The sequence below is a fragment of the Impatiens glandulifera genome, chromosome 9 (genome assembly GCF_907164915.1).
Source record: "Impatiens glandulifera chromosome 9, dImpGla2.1, whole genome shotgun sequence".
Classification (NCBI taxonomy): Eukaryota; Viridiplantae; Streptophyta; class Magnoliopsida; order Ericales; family Balsaminaceae; genus Impatiens; species Impatiens glandulifera.
In genome coordinates this window covers 19,378,267-19,395,714 of record NC_061870.1, presented here as the reverse complement: position 1 = coordinate 19,395,714, position 17,448 = coordinate 19,378,267, and the positions used below count along the sequence as shown (strand labels likewise).

Sequence of the window (17,448 nt, the reverse complement as noted above, 5' to 3'; positions counted from 1 at the left end):
TTGTGGGTAATTTGGATATATATGAGAGTAATTGATACTTAAGTCATTTTATGGGTTGACTCGCCCATCAACTTAAAACGGTTAAAAATAAAATAAAAAATGTTTTAGATATGTTTTGAACTTTCATCCTAACCAAAAACAAGTATAATTTTTTAATCAATTAGGCTAATAAGACTTTATATTTTAATTCAACATCAAATTTAATTAACGCATAATATTATTAATAATATAAGTTTAACTTTTTAACTAATATAATATAATATAATATAATATAATATGAAGCTTAATTTTTAAAGTGATCGAATTATCAGGTCGAGAGTTGTGCTTAATTTGGATATATATGTGAGAGTAAATGAATAAAATATGAATGGAGAGTGTTCTATATTTTATTTTAATATATTACTCGTGATTTATTAAAAAATTTAAATACTAAATACATATTATTATAATTTTTTTTTATTAAATTTATTTGGTTTGTATTTTTATACTTGTACATCACACAAGAATTTTTCTTCTTTAAACTTTCTTTGTCATTATTTTTCCACTGTTTATCCTTTCTTTTTTTAAAATACCTTATACAAAAATTATATATTCAGATAAAATAAATCAGACTAAATTTAGATTCTAAATGCAAAATGTGTATCCATGTGCTTTTAAATGAGGTGGACATGTATTGTCATTCCTTTGTTTCTATTAGTCAATTCTTCATAAAAATTAAAAAAGTTATTTTCTTAGTCAAAATAAAATATGTTTGTTTTAAATTGAATAAATTTTATTTTATAACATAATTTAAAATTTTGTCAAAAATTATTATTAATTTATTATTGCACACATTTTTACCTAAAACGGTTTCATTTAATGTAACCACATCCCAAATAAAAATAAATATAAAATTATTTCATTTTTTACTTTAATAATTTTAAAAAATAAGTATAATGATAATGATTGTGACAATATTTTAATTTTTAAATAATTTAAATTTATTTATATACCACAAATATTTATGAATATGACAGTAGGAATTAGTATTTTTTTATTGTTTTTTTTGGATCATATAGTTTTTAAATATTTTGTTATCTATATTTGATTATATGAAAATTTAAGTAAATTTTTACAAATTAAAATAAAATTTAATTTTATAAATTTATAAATATATAACAATTTTAGGTAAATTTTTAATTTTTACATGAAATTTTCTTTTTCAACTAGCTGATGTATACTTTTTGTATACATATTTTGAAGAAGAGTGTTCCATCCAAAAGTGAGTTCATTTTTTAATATGGAAAAAATTCTGAAATTTGAGCCTCAAACAAACTTAAATCAATATTATAAAGAATATTTAATCTTTTATAATATTATAAAGAATAGAATAAGGATAATGCAATATTTTACTTATGGTTGTTTGAATGATCTAATAAAAACTATAGGAAAAGATGAAACTATGATTTGTTTATATTAAATTAATAAAATAATCAATTATCAAACAAGGCTTTAGAACTATTTAAAACAAGGCTTTAGAACTATTTAAACGGACAATATGTATAATGTTTTTATAAATTTAACACTTAAAATATCTATGTGATTTTGTTTGAAATTATTCTTTATATATTTATTTTTGTTTAAAGTTGTTCTTTTTATATTTATTTTTGTTTGAAATTGTTCTTTTTATATTTATTTTTGTTTGAAATTACTCTTGTATATTTATTTTTGTTTGAAATTGTTCTTTATGCATTTATTATTGTTTGAATTTACACTATAAATATCTAAAATCATTTAAAGTATTGTAAAATCGTTAATTTATGTTTGAAATAGTCACAAATTCTTCTTATTTTTTATCCTTTTTTATAAGCGCTATTATGGGGAAATTTTTACCTTCATCTTGAGATGACTTTTTCAATTTAATTCTCAAACGATGGTGCATCTATAATGTTTCATTTTCAAACAAAGATGTTGCAGACTAAGGTGACGACGATGTTATTACTCATTGTCTTCTCCATATTTAGATATTGTATGTTTGTGGTATTCCCTCATAACCATATTTAAATAATAAAAAAATATTTATGTGGAAGAAGAGAAAGATGTTTGTTAGTCTTATAATTAAAATATAAATAATATGATAAAGATTACGAAATATAAAATATGATATTATAATACAAAACTCGTAATAGACTGAATCGGACGGGTATACATGATTTAAACCAAAATTGTGGTTATCCCCTTAATGAGAATGAATTGGGAGTGAGAATGAATATAACTTTATTTGAAAAAGAAATAATCCAAAATTGTGGTTATCCCTTAAGTTTATTAGTTAAAATCAGCTATAATCCAAATCAAAAAATCACAGCCTAGTTAGAATCTTAGGCGGTCGATAATTTAAATTAGTTATCAAAATGGTTCTAATTTCGACCATAGAATAAGAATGATTTATACTTTTTGTTATGTTCCTCATTTTGTACGCTTTTAAAAAGCTTAACTATTTCAAACAAAAATAAATAATAAGGAACCATTTTTAACAAAATTATGTATAGAAAAATATTTTAAACTTAATTAAATGTATATATACGAAACATTATATATATATATTACCTGTTTAAATAAAAAATGAAATATATATATAAATAAAGTGATTTATGACCGGGTAAATTTTAATAATAATTTATATAAAAGTGAAAAAAATTCACTTATTTAGTTAGTTATCTATTGATACATTCAGTATTGATAATATATATATATATATAATGTTAATTTGAATTTGTTTGAGTTCAAGAGTTTGGTTAATTTGGATATATATGTGAGAGTAGATGAATATTTGGGTCAGATCGTGGGTTGATCCGCTCATAAACATTAAACGATTAAAAATAAAATTAAAAATATTATATGTATGTTTCAAACTTGCAACCTAACAAAAATAAGTACAACCATTTAACCAAGTGTGATTAGGATGTAGTTTTTCGAAAGATAATATGTCGGTAACAAATGAGAGTGTTTAAAAAAATATTAATCAAATATTTTATTGACCAAAGTGTGAGGTCACGAGGTTAAATGTCGATTGAAATTGGTGATTTATTTTCCTAAGGATAAGAAACGTGTGAAAGTGTGATTGAGACGTGGTTTACTGAAGGATAAGAGATTAAAAGTTGTTGTTGAGGAAACTCAAGAGGAAGATACTCAAAATTTCAAAGCTGAAATAGAGAATTCTAAAGCCGATAAAGAAGATTTCAAAACAAATGTGGAGTCTGAAGCTGAAGCCGAAGATAATGAAGACAAGAACACATAAATTCAAGTTAAAGATAACAAAGATAAAAGCCCTAAAATTCTCAGAAACAATTATTTCTATCAAATCAAAACGGGCTCGTACAAAGAGAGAATTCAAAATGAGAAACAAGAATACTCATCATCATCTTCAATACAACCTCTTTTCATCGTTAGAGGAACGGGAAAAGGAAGAGGAAGAGAAAGAAGACCTCTCAATGAAAACGGATGGCATAGAAAAATGCTAGGTTGGGATAGTTAAATTTGAATATAGTCTTTTCTGTTTGTAATCTCTATTTTTTTAGAATGTATGAATGTTACCAATCAGTTTTTTTAGGGTCTTTTGATTGTCATCCTTAATCATAATTAGGGTTTGTCTAGCTTTGATTTCTAACCCTCCCACTTTTGGGATTTTAATGAAATGGTTCTAACCGTTTTCTCAAAACAAAAGAGGCTGGTAACATCGTGAGGTCACAAGATTAGAGGTCGATTGAGATTGGTGATTGGTTTGCTAAAGAATAAGAGGCGTGTGAAACTGTGATTGAAATTGGTGGTTAGTTGTATAAGGAATAAGAGGCGTTTGAAAATGTGATTGGTTTGCCTAAGGATAAGAGGCGTGTTAAAATATGATTGGAATTGGTAATTGGTTTACCAAGGGATAAGAGATGTATAAAAGTGTGATTGAGATTGATGGTTGGTTTATCGAAGAATAAGAGACATGTGAAAGTGTGTTTGAGATATAGTTTTCCAAGGGATAAAATATCAATAATAAAGAATCATGATGTGACGAGATTAAAGGTCGATTGTGATTGGTAGTTGGTTTGCTGATGGATAAGAGGTGTGTGAAAATGTGATTGAGATTGGTGGTTGAGTTACCGGTGAATAAGAGGCATGTGAAAGTGTGATTTGGATTAATGGTTAGTTTGTTGAGGGATAAGAGGTTAGTAGCATTGGGTTAGTGGTTGGTTTTCCAAGGGATGTCGGTAACAAAATATCGTAAAGTCACAAGATTAGAGGTCAATTGAGATTGATAGTTAGTTTGTCAAGAGATCGGAGGCATGTAAGTGTGAAAGTGTGAGGTTATGAGATGAGAGGTCGATTGGGATTAATAATTGGTTTATCGATGAATAAGATGTTGATAACATTGAAATTGATTGGTTTGCTAAGAGATAGAGGTGTGTGAAAGTGTGATGTCACGAGATTGAGAGGTTCGTTGGGATTGGTGGTTGGTTTGGCGAGAAATAAGAGGCGTATGAAAGTAATGAGGTCACGAGATGAGAGTCAATTGGAATTTTTGATTGGTTTGCCGAATGATAAGAGACCGGTAACAAAGGGTCGTAAGGTCACGAGATTAGATGTCAATTGAGATTGATACTTGATTTGTTGAGAGATTAGAAGAATTTGAAAGTATGATGTCACTAGATGAGATGTTGTTGAGATTAGTAGTTGGTTTGCCAAGGGATAAGAGGTCGGTAAGATTGAGATTGGTGGTTAGATTGTTGAAAGATGAGAGACCGGTAACAATGGATCGTAAGATTACGATATTAGAGGTTGATTGCGATTTATGGTTAAAAATATATGTGAATGAGATGTTGATTGACCGAAGTGTGAGGTCACGATATTAGTGATCGATTGGGATTGGTGGTTAATTTACTAAGGAATATGAGACATTTGAAAGTGTAAGGTCACGAGATGGAGAGGTCAATTGAGATTTTGGTGGTTAGTTTGGCGAGGAATAAGAGACGTGTGAAAGTGTGTGAGGACACAATATTAGTAATGGGAGTTATCCATTGAGAAAAAGAATATTGATGGCTAAATGTGTGACTAAGATGGTTGGTTGACCGAATTGTGAAAGTGAGGTCACGAGATGAGGGGTCAATTGAATTGGTGGTTGGTTTGCTGAAGTGAGGAAAAGAGGTCGCGGTAATGATATAAGATGATTGAGGTACAAAATACTCAAAGTGATGTCACGAGATTAGTAGTGAGATATTCAATGGAGAACAAAAAATATTGATGGTATGAATGAATTTATTAGTTTAACGAAGAAGTGAGGGTAAATAGGTTAGTGATGGTTGATTTGCCAAAAATGATAGTAAAAGATGTTGGTACTCTTGAGATGCTTAAGTGCAGAAGTGAGGTCACAAAATTAGTAATATAAGAGGTTCATTAGGTAAGAAATAATATTGTTGGTTAACCGAGAAATAAGAGTAAGAAGTCGAAGAGGAAGAAGTCGGTGCTGATGAAAAAAAGTTAAATGAATGTCTTCTTATCAAATTTTTATCTTTTTTTTTTATGAATAACGAAACAGCGATGAATGAGAGGAGGAAGACGATCACTAGGTTGTCACAACCATTGAAGCACTATCATGTTCAAACCATATATGTTGACGACGAAAAGGATATTAAAGGCGATGAAAACAATAATGATAATAATCACAAAGAGGTGAGTATTGTTTATTTCAACTTTTATAAATGTGATTATTATTTATCCTAGTTCATATATATACTTGTAAACTAATTTTAATTTCTTAAATAAATATGAAAATATTAAGTTGGTATATAATCAAATTTCTTTTTGATTTAGTATATGAAAAGTATATGATCTCTAATTTGAGAAATAATATTAAAGTAAGAAAAAGTTAGGTTGAACGGTTGATTATGAAGCACCGACATACCGCTGGCATGTCATAATTCCTTTAGTAGTACTTCTCTCCTTTTCATTAGTTAAACTGCTTCTTCAACACTCACTCTCATTCTTTATATGCATCAACTTCCTCTTCAGAATTGAGATCCAGATCCGATAGTGCTTTACATTTCACTCCAATGGCCTCCAAGCTTTTGCTAATCACAATCTTCGTTTTCGATGCAATAGCCTTTGGTTTAGCTGTTGCTGCCGAGCAGAGGAGGAGCACTGTAAGTAGTACTCATTTTCATCTTCTCTTGTTGATAACTAGCTAGATCTGTACTATATCTACTTACCAAACTTAAGTAGAATGGAATTTGATCGGATCTGTAGTAAAAAGTGCTTGAATTATAGGTTAATATACAAATCTGAAGTTGTTATTCCATATCATGATCATGATCAGGCCATAATTAAGAAAGATCCAGAAGGAAACTACAGTTACTGCGTGTATGATTCGGATATTTCAACTGGATATGGTATTGGTGCATTGTTCTTATTCTTAACTAGTCAAGTAGTGATAATGGTGGCAAGTCAATGTTTTTGTTGTGGAAAGGCTCTGAAACCTGGAGGTTCTAGAGCTTGGGCTGTCATTCTTTTCATTATTTGCTGGTATACTATACTATACTATACTATAATTTGGTAAATCTCCAATTCTATTTCCTTGATCTCTCTTTGTTAACAAGAGGGTATTATATTATTTAGGGTATTCTTCACAATTGCTGAAATATGCTTGTTGGCTGGCTCGGTGAGGAATGCTTATCATACAAAGTATAGGGCGATATTTGCGAATGAAGAAGCGCTTTCTTGTGAGATGTTGAGGAGTGGAGTATTTGCAGCAGGGGCGGCATTCGTATTCTTGAATTGTATTGTTTCTCAGCTTTACTATGTTTGTTTTTCTAAGGCTAGAGAAAGCTATCAGTTTGGAGGAGAAGCTGGTAATGGTGTTGGCATGAGCACTTACAAGTGAGTTTTATTTGCAGCAACAGACTTGTCTTTTTCAATGATCATCCAATTTCAAAATATTTTTCTTATTTTTCTTAGTTTGAAGTTTGTTTTCAATGTATAATATGCTTCTTCATGGATTAGTGATGGATTAGTGATTGTTGAATCACACATTTGAAAATGTTATTATTTTTTGAGTTACAATTGTTATTAAAATTAAGTTGGTAAAATCCATTTTCTTATTCTTTACTGATTTAAGAAGCTAGCATTACACTCCGTGACTTTTGGTCTTTTTTGTCACTTGAAATGTTTTAATTAAGTAAAAATTTATTTAAGATTAAGATCATTGAACACTTATAATCTCATGTTAAATTTAAAATCGTAAAAAAGTTCTTAAATCATTAAAATTGAACAGTCAATTTTAACTTCTATTTAAATATTTCATTATTATATTTAGAAGGTCAATAAAATTTCAAATAAAAATAGCATTAAATAATTATATTACCAAATATCATCTATCAATCAAAATATCATAATAAATGATTATATATTTATACTCATAATAGAATTTTTATTTAAATAATTTATACCCAAAAAAAATAAAATAATACATCAGTTGTTATACTAGTTCTAAAGAAATCCTTACTAATATTACAATTATATAACTTAAAGTGAGAATAATTTATTGTTTGTTTGTTTGGAAAATGGAACAAGTATATGTCAAATATCAATCTCAAAGTTTTTTTGCCTTCTTTTATCTAAGGTTATTTGAATAATTAAATGATCATTAAAATAATAGATTATTGAAAGTAAGTTTTTTTTTTTAGAAAAAATACTCAAGTTATAAAAATATATAATGATATATATTCATGATTATTTGTAAATTGTTTGATTAATATTGAACTCTTTTACAATTCACATCAAGTCAAACCATACATAATGTTTGGTTCAATTTAAGATTAGTTTATTTATGGGTGAAGTTGGTGGGTATGTCTTAATTTATGAACTAAAATATTTATTTTTGATTTTATATCAAAATTAAATTTAATAATTTAATTCTAATAATCTATTTTATCAAATAAAATTATAAATTCATAAAATTTATGTTTTCTTCCAATAACACAATATCAACTTAATAATAATCTAAATAACTGAAAAGAGAGAAACTTGAAAGAAATTATATAAATATGCATAAAAAAATGCAAAAGAGTCATAATAAGCCAAAACTTGATTATATTATTAAAAAAATCCTCATGAAATTTGAAAAAAAAAATTAAAGAGAGAAAAAAATAATAGTGGTTTATGATTTTGATGAAATGATGATTATTTTTAGTAAAATAATTTAAAAAGTATTAATATATAAATAAAATAAAAAAATAATAATTTAAAATAGAAGGTATTTTAATATTTTGGTCAAACCGAAATAGACCCTATGAGTTTCAATATTTCTCATTAATAAAATTAAAATTAATGATGGTATTTCTTGAGATATTTTTGTTAGAGTAATTTCCACCGAACTAAATGACCTATTATTATCTCTTCTCTCCAACTTCTCAATGAATCCTACACAAGGATGAATATAAAAATTTAAAAATTGAAAACAAAATTATGGATGAATGTGAGTCTCATCCTATTTGGATTTAAAGAAATAAATAATAAATTAAATTGAATAAATTAAAAAATTAGTATGCAAGGTCACATTTTTATATATTTTATAAAATTTGGTTGATTGGATATTTTATTATAATTATACTATTGGTAATATCACGATTTATTTGAATCTCACACATTTATCATTTACACTATCGTTTAAAAACATTAGTTTGTGATCTTAGTTGTTTTTGTCTTGACGATAAACTTATTCTCATTCGCACCATCATTTAAAAACATTAGTTTGTGATCTTGGTTGTTTTTGTCTTGACTATAAACTTATTCTCATTGCTTTGACCCGATCTTCCCCAAGAGCTCACATCGACATCGACAGGAATATTCGTCACTTGTGGTCCACCCAAAACGGGAATGGACTATGATTACAAACTTATAATTTCATTTTTTTATTGGATTTAGTCCTAAAGTAAATCCTCCCTTAGTCTTTCATCCATTTTTGTATTTTTTTTATTAGTATTAAAGTGATTTTTTTTTCTTTTATGCATTATTCATGTCATCTTTATTAATTTTATTCTTCTTTGCATGTTTGTTAATTGTGTTTATAACCCTTTTCCATTAATCAGTTTTATTTTATTTAAATAAAATCAATGTATTAAAATAGAAAAAAAAATTATAAAAAAAAAAGTTGATGAAGGGTGAGGAATGGGGGGAGATCTGACCGTTGATGAATCTAGGTAGATATAGGTAGCATTGAGAGTAGTAGCTTAATAGCTAGCTAGGCCTCTGCTGGTCACCACCGGCCACCGCCATCCGCCAGCCAAACTAGCAGCAGAGACAACTCACTGGTCCAGCCCCTATTTAATTTTCATTAGAATGGTCCTCCAGCCACTTCAATAAACCCTGGACTCTCTTCAATTCTACTCCCCTTTTTTTTACTAATTCTAAATACTTTAAACATTACAATTCTCAAAAATATATTTTCGATAAAACATCCATAAACCAAATGGGATACCTTGTTACCAAAGGGGGTTAATTCGATGCTACATGTACCGGTAGTGTAAGTATCCATTAAGAAAGTGTCACATGTACAAACAGCAAAAAGTTAACAAATGAGAGACGTGATGCTTTACTTTTGTGTATAGGTGTCACTTCATGAGTAGGATACATGTAGCATCGAATTAACCACCAAAGGGTCTACGTGCTCTCTCACGGGAAAGGGTAATGATTAAAAAAATTACAATTTTACCCCTCTATTCGAGAGACACATGAGTCATTTAATAACCGATGATCCCAACTATCCCAAAACAAAATGTATAACCTCAAAAATCTTTAAGAAAATGTTCAATATCGATGCATGACGCCCTTTCTTCGGATTGACTAAGTTAATTCGTTAGGTTTGGTGTTTAAATGTACCTACAACATTGCAATGCAAAAGAAGAAAAACATAATAGTGACAAGCTTGTGAATGAATTTTTCAAATGACGAAATTAGCCTAGTAGACTTTCTCAATTGGGAGCCACAGTTCATCTTCAATTGAGAAAGTTTGTTTATATTACTATACTTTTAAAGACTCCAATTAATATTTTTCATTTTCAACTTTATAAATGTTACCACATTTTATTTTTACATTATTTATGTGCTAGATTGCAAGGGCAAAATAAAATGAAGAAATATCCAAGCTATAAATTTCTCCCACCTAAGAAGAAAAACACAAAAATAATCTTCACTACTTAATTTTCTCAAAATCTTATGTTTTTTTTATAATTTTATAGACATGATAATATTATCTCGTTTAGTAAAGTATTAGAGTATACAAATTCATACAAATTTTCATTTAAAAATAATATGTTATACAAATTTTATTAGAGTAATATTATATGTGATTTTTTTAATTGAAATTGTATATTATAAAGTTTTGGGTATTATTTATACTTGATAATGTAATTTTCTCATTTTATAATAAGAAAATTCTTATTATATATGAATCATTTAGATTAGTTCAAGAGACAAGATGATTCAAAAAATCATATCACATACTTAATCAATAGTTTTTATTAATTTAAATATCAAAATTATCCTTTACATAAATATTTTATTTTATATTAATAAAATACATATTTAATTGGGGGTATTTTAGTTATAATTATTATTTTTTTTTTTAAAAATTCATCAAACATGGTTTTTGAAGAAAAACCCAAAATCTCAATTCCTCAAACCCTTAGTTAGAATGAAAGTAGAATTTATATATTAAAAAAAAAAAAAAAAATAATCTGATTATATATGATGCAATGAATCTAATACCTTTCTTGCAATGAAGTTTTGCAGGTATAAGTTAGAAAGGTCATGCCTTTAAATTTCTTTAGTTTTTCCCAAAATTAATGCTATTTTCCCTTTTTTAGTATGCTTATCTACTATACAATTTCATCATTTATGACTTTATTTCATTTTCATATCATAACTTTACATATATATATATAATAATTAACTTAGACTTTTTATACATATTTACTTACCTTCAATGCATTAATAATTAATTACTATTATTAAAATAAACCCTTTTAGTTTTCTCATAATTACTTTTATCTTGTTCCAATCTAAATAGTTATTTGATTTATTTCTAAAATATTAATATGAAGAAGTAAAAAAGGTAGGCTAAGCAATAACTTCACTGCATTTAATTATCATCAACGGTTACTATGCTCTTTTTTTTTTATTTTTTATTTTATGTAATGGAGGAAATCATTTAAAAAATAATAATAATAATAATAAAAAATAAAAAAAAAAAATGAGGAGTGATAGAGATAATCGTAAAAGTGGGAGGAAATAGAGAAAAAAAAAATTATTTGATTTTTTCAGTGAAATAAGATTATGCCAGTCGTTACCTCACCAAATTTTCTCGAGAAATCATTTCTTATTTATATACATATATCATATACATCATTACCTTTATACGACGTCGTTTGCTTTTCCGTCTCCCTCCTCTCTCTCACGACGACCTGCTCTGCAAAAAACATAGCTTTGCTTTCTCTCTCTACTCTCTCTCCTCTTTCTCTCTCTAATCACGTATTGGATCCGAGTTCTCAATGTAAAAACTCTCCCGCGCTGTATGGATCATCAAACTGTCCGATCTCTTCGAATTTCATCCATTTCTTTGAAGTATCTTTCTTCACTCTACTCATAGTTTGATTCTTTTTCTCTGTATCTATCTATACAAGTGATTAACCGACTGATTCCGGTAAGGATCGTTAGGGCATTTTCATTTCAGATGGGAATGCCCGAACGATGAGCCGAACCGTTGACGAAGAAGAAGAGGACGAGCGTTTTTACGAGTCGCTTGATAGATTATTATCGTCGGCCTCTTCTCGGACTTGTTCGTCTTCTTCCGGAGAAGAAGAAGAAGACGACGACGAAGAAGAAAGAGATCCGAATTCGGATTCTCTCAATTATGCTCTTGAACAACCGGTTACTGTCCCTAGGTTTCCAATGGGAGTGTATAATAACTACGATGTCTGGATCTCTGAACCATCTTCTATCGAGGAACGACGTCTGCGACTTTTCAGACAGATGGGACTCATACGTGACCCTCGTCGGAAAAGCATTCTATCTTCTTCTTCTACTACTACTACTACTACACTTGATGAAGAAGAGTTCGGTAGATCGGCATCGTATGATCAATGTGTTGTTGAAGCCTCTTGTAGTAACTCTGACGTTCTGATTCTTCGATCCAAGTCAGACGGTAGCACAGACAGTCTTCCTGAAATTCTTTCAATTAATTCACCTTTACTACTACCGTCTACTGGAATTCCTGTAAATAATCATATTGTGAAGACTCGAAATGGAAATGGAAATGGAAATGAGTCGACTATTACCAGTGCCGCTTCACCTAATAAGCCTCCTACGGGAAAGAATAGCAGGAAGATTGAAGATATTAGAAATGAATCTAACTGTCTTGAAATCAGCTGCGATGGGGAGATGGATATTGAAGACAGTTGCGGTACTGTATGCACAACAATTAAGGATCTAGACAATGGGAAGCAGTTCGTAGTGAATGAAATAAGAGAGGATGGTATGTGGAATAAGCTTAAGGAAGTCGGTACTGGAAGACAGTTAACAATGGAGGAATTCGAGATGTGTGTAGGTCATTCACCTATTGTTCAAGAACTGATGAGGAGGGAAATTGTGGAAGAGGGTAATACAGATCTTGTTAACCATATCATGAATGGAAACCTAGCAAGTGGATCGAAGTTAAAGAAGAAAGGGAGTTGGTTGAAGAGTATAAAGCAGGTAGCAAGTACTATGACGGGTTATAAGGAAAGGCGAAGTAGCGACGAAAGGGATACGTCGTCTGAGAAAGGAGGGAGGAGGTCGAGTTCTGCGACAGATGATAGTCAGGATGTATCGTTTAGAGGTCCTGAAAGAGTTCGTGTTCGACAGTATGGGAAAACTTACAAAGAGCTCAGTTCGCTGTACAAAAGCCAGGAGATACAGGCTCATAGCGGTTCAATTTGGACGATTAAATTCAGCTTGGATGGTAAGTATCTTGCAAGTGCTGGTGAGGATTGTGTGATTCACATTTGGCAGGTTGTGGAATCAGAGAGGAAAAGAGATATGTTTGTGGAAAGACAAGAAGATGGGGGTTTGAACCTTTTGGTTGGGTCGCCAGAGCCAGGTTTACTGTCTCCGAAACTAGATGGAAGTGCGGAGAAGAAGAGGAAAGGAAGGTCGTCGTTTAGCAGGAAGTCTGTAAACTTCGAACCTGTTATGGTTCCAGAGACTATCTTTGCACTCTCTGAGAAACCTTTTTGTTCATTGCAAGGACATCTTGATGATGTTCTGGATCTATCATGGTCAAAATCTCAGGTTAGTTGTAATTTCTATCATCGTAATGAACTTTTTGCATAATTTAAAGTAGGTGCTTTAGTGTTCATTTAGTTCAATTTAGTTGATCAAATGGTTACAGTATTTTTTGTGTTTTGAAAACGTGTGAATCTAACCAGAATCATGTTATTAGTACTAGTATGCGATTAGCAACTGTAGAATGATGCTATGATTAATAGTTTTCTATACCCTACATATCACTCTCAAGAGCTAAGACCTGATTTCACAAGGCTGCAGTTGCTATTTTACGATCAAGAATTAGACCCATTTGAAAATAAAAAAAATTAGGCTAGATATGTCATGTGGATGATCCAGATGAGACACAAATTTTAGAGATTTTTAACAGTTTTTCATTTGGATTCATATTGAGATCTAGAAACAAAAGGTGTTACCAATAAGCTCGATCCATCTTAGCTTCCCATTCATAGTAAAGAACATTAGCTGTAAACAAAGGTCATAGCTCAAGGAGAACCCGTAATTTGCTTAAACTGTTTGTTAAACAGATAAGGTGATATTAACTTACATTGGTAATCTTTTGTTTGGTTTTCAGCATTTGCTTTCATCATCAATGGACAAAACTGTGCGGCTCTGGGATATGTCCAACAAGTCATGCCTGAAAATCTTTGAGCATAATGATTTTGGTATGTGGTTACTATTGCTTTTTTATTGCTTATTTCATATTTGTTCTGTGTATAGTATAGAGGGAAGATAAATCAAGTGTGTACCACTTGAAACAAAAAATACCCAAAATGAAAAAAGGGACGACATCTGTTTACAAATGTTTACCCTTTCATGACTGATTGTACTTTGTCTTTGATTACAGTTACGTGTATCCAGTTTAACCCCATGGACGATAAATTCTTCATCAGTGGATCTTTGGATGCGAAAGTTCGCATATGGAGTATACCTGATCATCAAGTTGTTGATTGGAGTGATCTTCATGAAATGGTCACTGCTGCTTGCTATGCTCCAGATGGTCAGGTTGGTTACGTTTTTCCCTTTTGCTGTCAAAACACATAATAACATTGTTATAGCATTTGGAGAAGTGACATTAAACATTGAATGGTCTAAGGTTGCATTGGTTGGTTCTCATAAAGGAAGCTGCCTCCTTTACGACACATCAGGTACAAGACAATCTACTACACCCTTGAAAGTAAATAGTAACCCAAGATAGGACCTTTTTTTTAATCAATTTTTTCTTTGATTAACAGAAAATAAGTTGCAAGAAAAGGGCAAAGTTAATCTGCAAAACAGGAAAAAGAAGTCTCACTGCAAGAAAATAACAGGTTTTCAGGTATTAGGCTTCTCTATATGGTTGTGTTTGATAACAAAACTTATCTTGAATTAAGATTATTATTTAGATTAATAAACTATTCTCAAGAATATTTATTGATCGCGTCTATTTACAGTTTGCACCAGGAAGTTCATCACAAGTGCTTGTGACATCTGCTGATTCACGAATCCGCTTCGTTGATGGTGTTGATCTAGTTCACAAGTTCAAAGGTAAGCTTTAGTAATTTGCAATGCAAGCTCGCACTGTAGAAAACTTCAATATTTGAGAAAAAAAAAGTTTTCCAATAAATTACACATGGTGATTTCAATGCGCGATGCACATATATTTTGCATTTAACCATGTTAGTTGCATAATTGCATAAGGTTATTTGGGTAAAATTCTTACAATTAATAATTTTCACAGGCTTCAGAAACACTAACAGCCAAATACTGGCATGCTTTTCCTCAAACGGTAGACACATAGTATGCGCAAGCGAGGACTCCCACGTATATATTTGGAAACACGAAAACGAAACTCGACCAACAAGAGCCAAAGGAGTAACGAGAACCCAATCTTACGAACACTTCCACTGTCAAGACGTAACCGTTGCCATTCCATGGCCAGGCTCTTCAGGAACGTCAGTCTCCTCCTCCCCAGACTACATTGAAAACTTTAACAGTAATTTCGACGAAATATCCACAGCCAACCATCCACCTACCCCGGTTGAAGAACAAGAAGTAATGGGTAACGAAAAAAGATCATCACTTAATGGAATCATTTCAAGTGCTTCAAATAGCTATTTCTTAGATAGAATGTCTGCAACTTGGCCTGAGGAAAAACTGTTATCTTCTGCTGCTGCTGCTGCTTCTTCCAATAATAATAATAACAGTCCCCGTGTGAGCGTTGAGTTCTGTGATGCGTTGAGCGATGGTAGGTCGGCGGCTTGGGGAATGGTGATCGTTACTGCTGGCCTTAACGGGGAAATTCGGGCTTATCAGAATTTTGGATTGCCTGTCCGACTATGAGAAGGGAAGATAAGAGAAGAGAAGAAGAGGAAGAGAACTAACTTTGATAAAGTGCAAATTTGTTTGTTGTACAGATTTATACACTTCTTTGGGGAAGGTTTGTTTGTAATATTAGAGAGGAAATGAAAGGAAAGAAAAAGTTGGTTGGTTGGTAGTATTTTGAGTGAAAGTAGTAGTATTAGAGAAAGTGGGAATTTTATTATGGAAGTTTTTCTTCTTTTGTTAATTAGTATTATGTGATTCTTTCATATAATTCTATTCTCCCACCACAATAAAGAGGGGATTGATTGATTGTGGAGGGAAAAGGAAAAAAAAAAATTGCTTTTTTTTATAAGTACAATTGTTGTATTCACACATCAAATTAATGTTGTATAGAAGATCAATAGGCAAATGTTGTTATTCCTCCTTACTCTCTTCATTTGGAAAAATTAAATGTCATATTTTGTTTATTTTTACATTGTGTTCAAATCATTTTTTTGTTATTTTAACTCAATTTAATTTTATACTCATTTTTTGGGACTCCATTTTTAAAATAAATTGAAAAAATATTATAAATTAAATTACAACTACATATTCATATTTGGTTTTGTTAAATAATAATAATAAAAAAAAAAGGTGATTTTGATAAAAATAAAAATAAAAATTAAAAGATATTAATATATAATAATAAAATAAATTTATTTTTTTAAATATATAATATTTTAATTAATAAATTAATGAAAGATGATATTTAAAACAAATTAAATATTTATTAATTAAACATTAATATATTTTCTCTCTCCTTCTTTTTATTAATAAATAAATTTTTCATTTTTATTTTTTTCATAAACTTATTATTATTTCTATATGAATATTTATTATTAAATATTTTAATTTTGTTATATATATATATAAATAAAAATTCATAATTAATTATTTTAATTATATATTTTTTATATTTTTTTCTTATAGTAATATTAATTAATTATTTTAAAATTATTTTGTCTTAATGAATGGATATAACAATACTTATCATTTCAACAATAAAAATCCTTCAACATAATATAAAAATAAATAAATTAATAATCAAGAATTGGATAATCATAACCCATCATTCAACAAATAACAAAAGAGTAATAATCAAATATAGACAAAACAATATTCTTATGAATAAAAATTAAATAAAAAATTATTAATTTCAATTTTATTTATATTAAAATAATAAAAAATAAATCATTCAAAAAAATATTATAATAAAATATAAAATTCATAAATAAGTTACTAAGTTTAAAAAAAGAATGAGAATTTAAAATTATGAAAAAAAAAACTAATAGAAAAGGAAGATAAAATAAAAAAAGAAAAATTAATATAAAAAAAAATTAAGAATTAAAAAAAATTTAGTTATTTTAATGAATGAAAAAGAAGGAGAGAGAAAACATATTAATATTTAATGAATAAATATATAAATTTTAAAATAAAAATGAACTATAGTTACTTAAAAATGCTAAATGAACCAATTTTTTTATAGTATAATAAGTTTAAACGACCTTTTATTAATATATACGTATAAATTAGCTAATTAGCTAATTGTATAAGTATATACATTTAAACGTTTAAATTGAGTTTTTTTCCTTAATTATTCTTATCTCCTATCTATATATAATTTATGTAAAATAATTATGAAATAAAAATATAATATAATTAATTATTTATATAAAAAAATAATATATATTTTTTAAAATTTATAAATATAAATATAATTTTAAATTTGATTAGTTAATCTCTTTTTTAATTTTAAAACTAAACATG

At 28.9% G+C, this 17,448-nt stretch overlaps 2 protein-coding genes across 2 annotated transcripts; both read left to right on the top strand.

The window, feature by feature from the left end:
- Positions 1-6,001: 6,001 nt before the first annotated feature.
- On the top strand, positions 6,002-7,116 carry LOC124913862. Its single transcript, XM_047454296.1, has 3 exons — positions 6,002-6,164; positions 6,338-6,543; positions 6,637-7,116. Exons 1-3 carry the CDS (start codon positions 6,075-6,077, stop codon positions 6,899-6,901), a joined length of 561 nt encoding a protein of 186 aa, XP_047310252.1. The 5' UTR covers positions 6,002-6,074; the 3' UTR covers positions 6,902-7,116.
- Positions 7,117-11,461: 4,345 nt separating this feature from the next.
- LOC124913861 (WD repeat-containing protein 44-like) lies at positions 11,462-16,069 on the top strand. The gene is made up of 7 exons (XM_047454294.1): positions 11,462-13,344; positions 13,913-14,003; positions 14,186-14,343; positions 14,435-14,486; positions 14,574-14,656; positions 14,772-14,865; positions 15,059-16,069. Exons 1-7 carry the CDS (start codon positions 11,767-11,769, stop codon positions 15,658-15,660), a joined length of 2,658 nt encoding a protein of 885 aa, XP_047310250.1. The 5' UTR covers positions 11,462-11,766; the 3' UTR covers positions 15,661-16,069.
- The last annotated feature ends 1,379 nt before the right edge of the window (positions 16,070-17,448 follow it).

Excerpts from the sequence above, each read along its gene's own strand:
- LOC124913862 (XM_047454296.1), top strand. The coding sequence starts at position 6,075 with ATGGCCTCCAAGCTTTTGCTAATCACAATCTTCGTTTTCGATGCAATA. Across the intron at positions 6,165-6,337 it reads CCGAGCAGAGGAGGAGCACT|GCCATAATTAAGAAAGATCC; the intron begins GTAAGTAGTACT and ends GATCATGATCAG. Across the intron at positions 6,544-6,636 it reads ATTCTTTTCATTATTTGCTG|GGTATTCTTCACAATTGCTG; the intron begins GTATACTATACT and ends TATATTATTTAG.
- LOC124913861 (XM_047454294.1), top strand. The coding sequence starts at position 11,767 with ATGAGCCGAACCGTTGACGAAGAAGAAGAGGACGAGCGTTTTTACGAG. Across the intron at positions 13,345-13,912 it reads TATCATGGTCAAAATCTCAG|CATTTGCTTTCATCATCAAT; the intron begins GTTAGTTGTAAT and ends TTTGGTTTTCAG. Across the intron at positions 14,487-14,573 it reads CCTCCTTTACGACACATCAG|AAAATAAGTTGCAAGAAAAG; the intron begins GTACAAGACAAT and ends TTTGATTAACAG.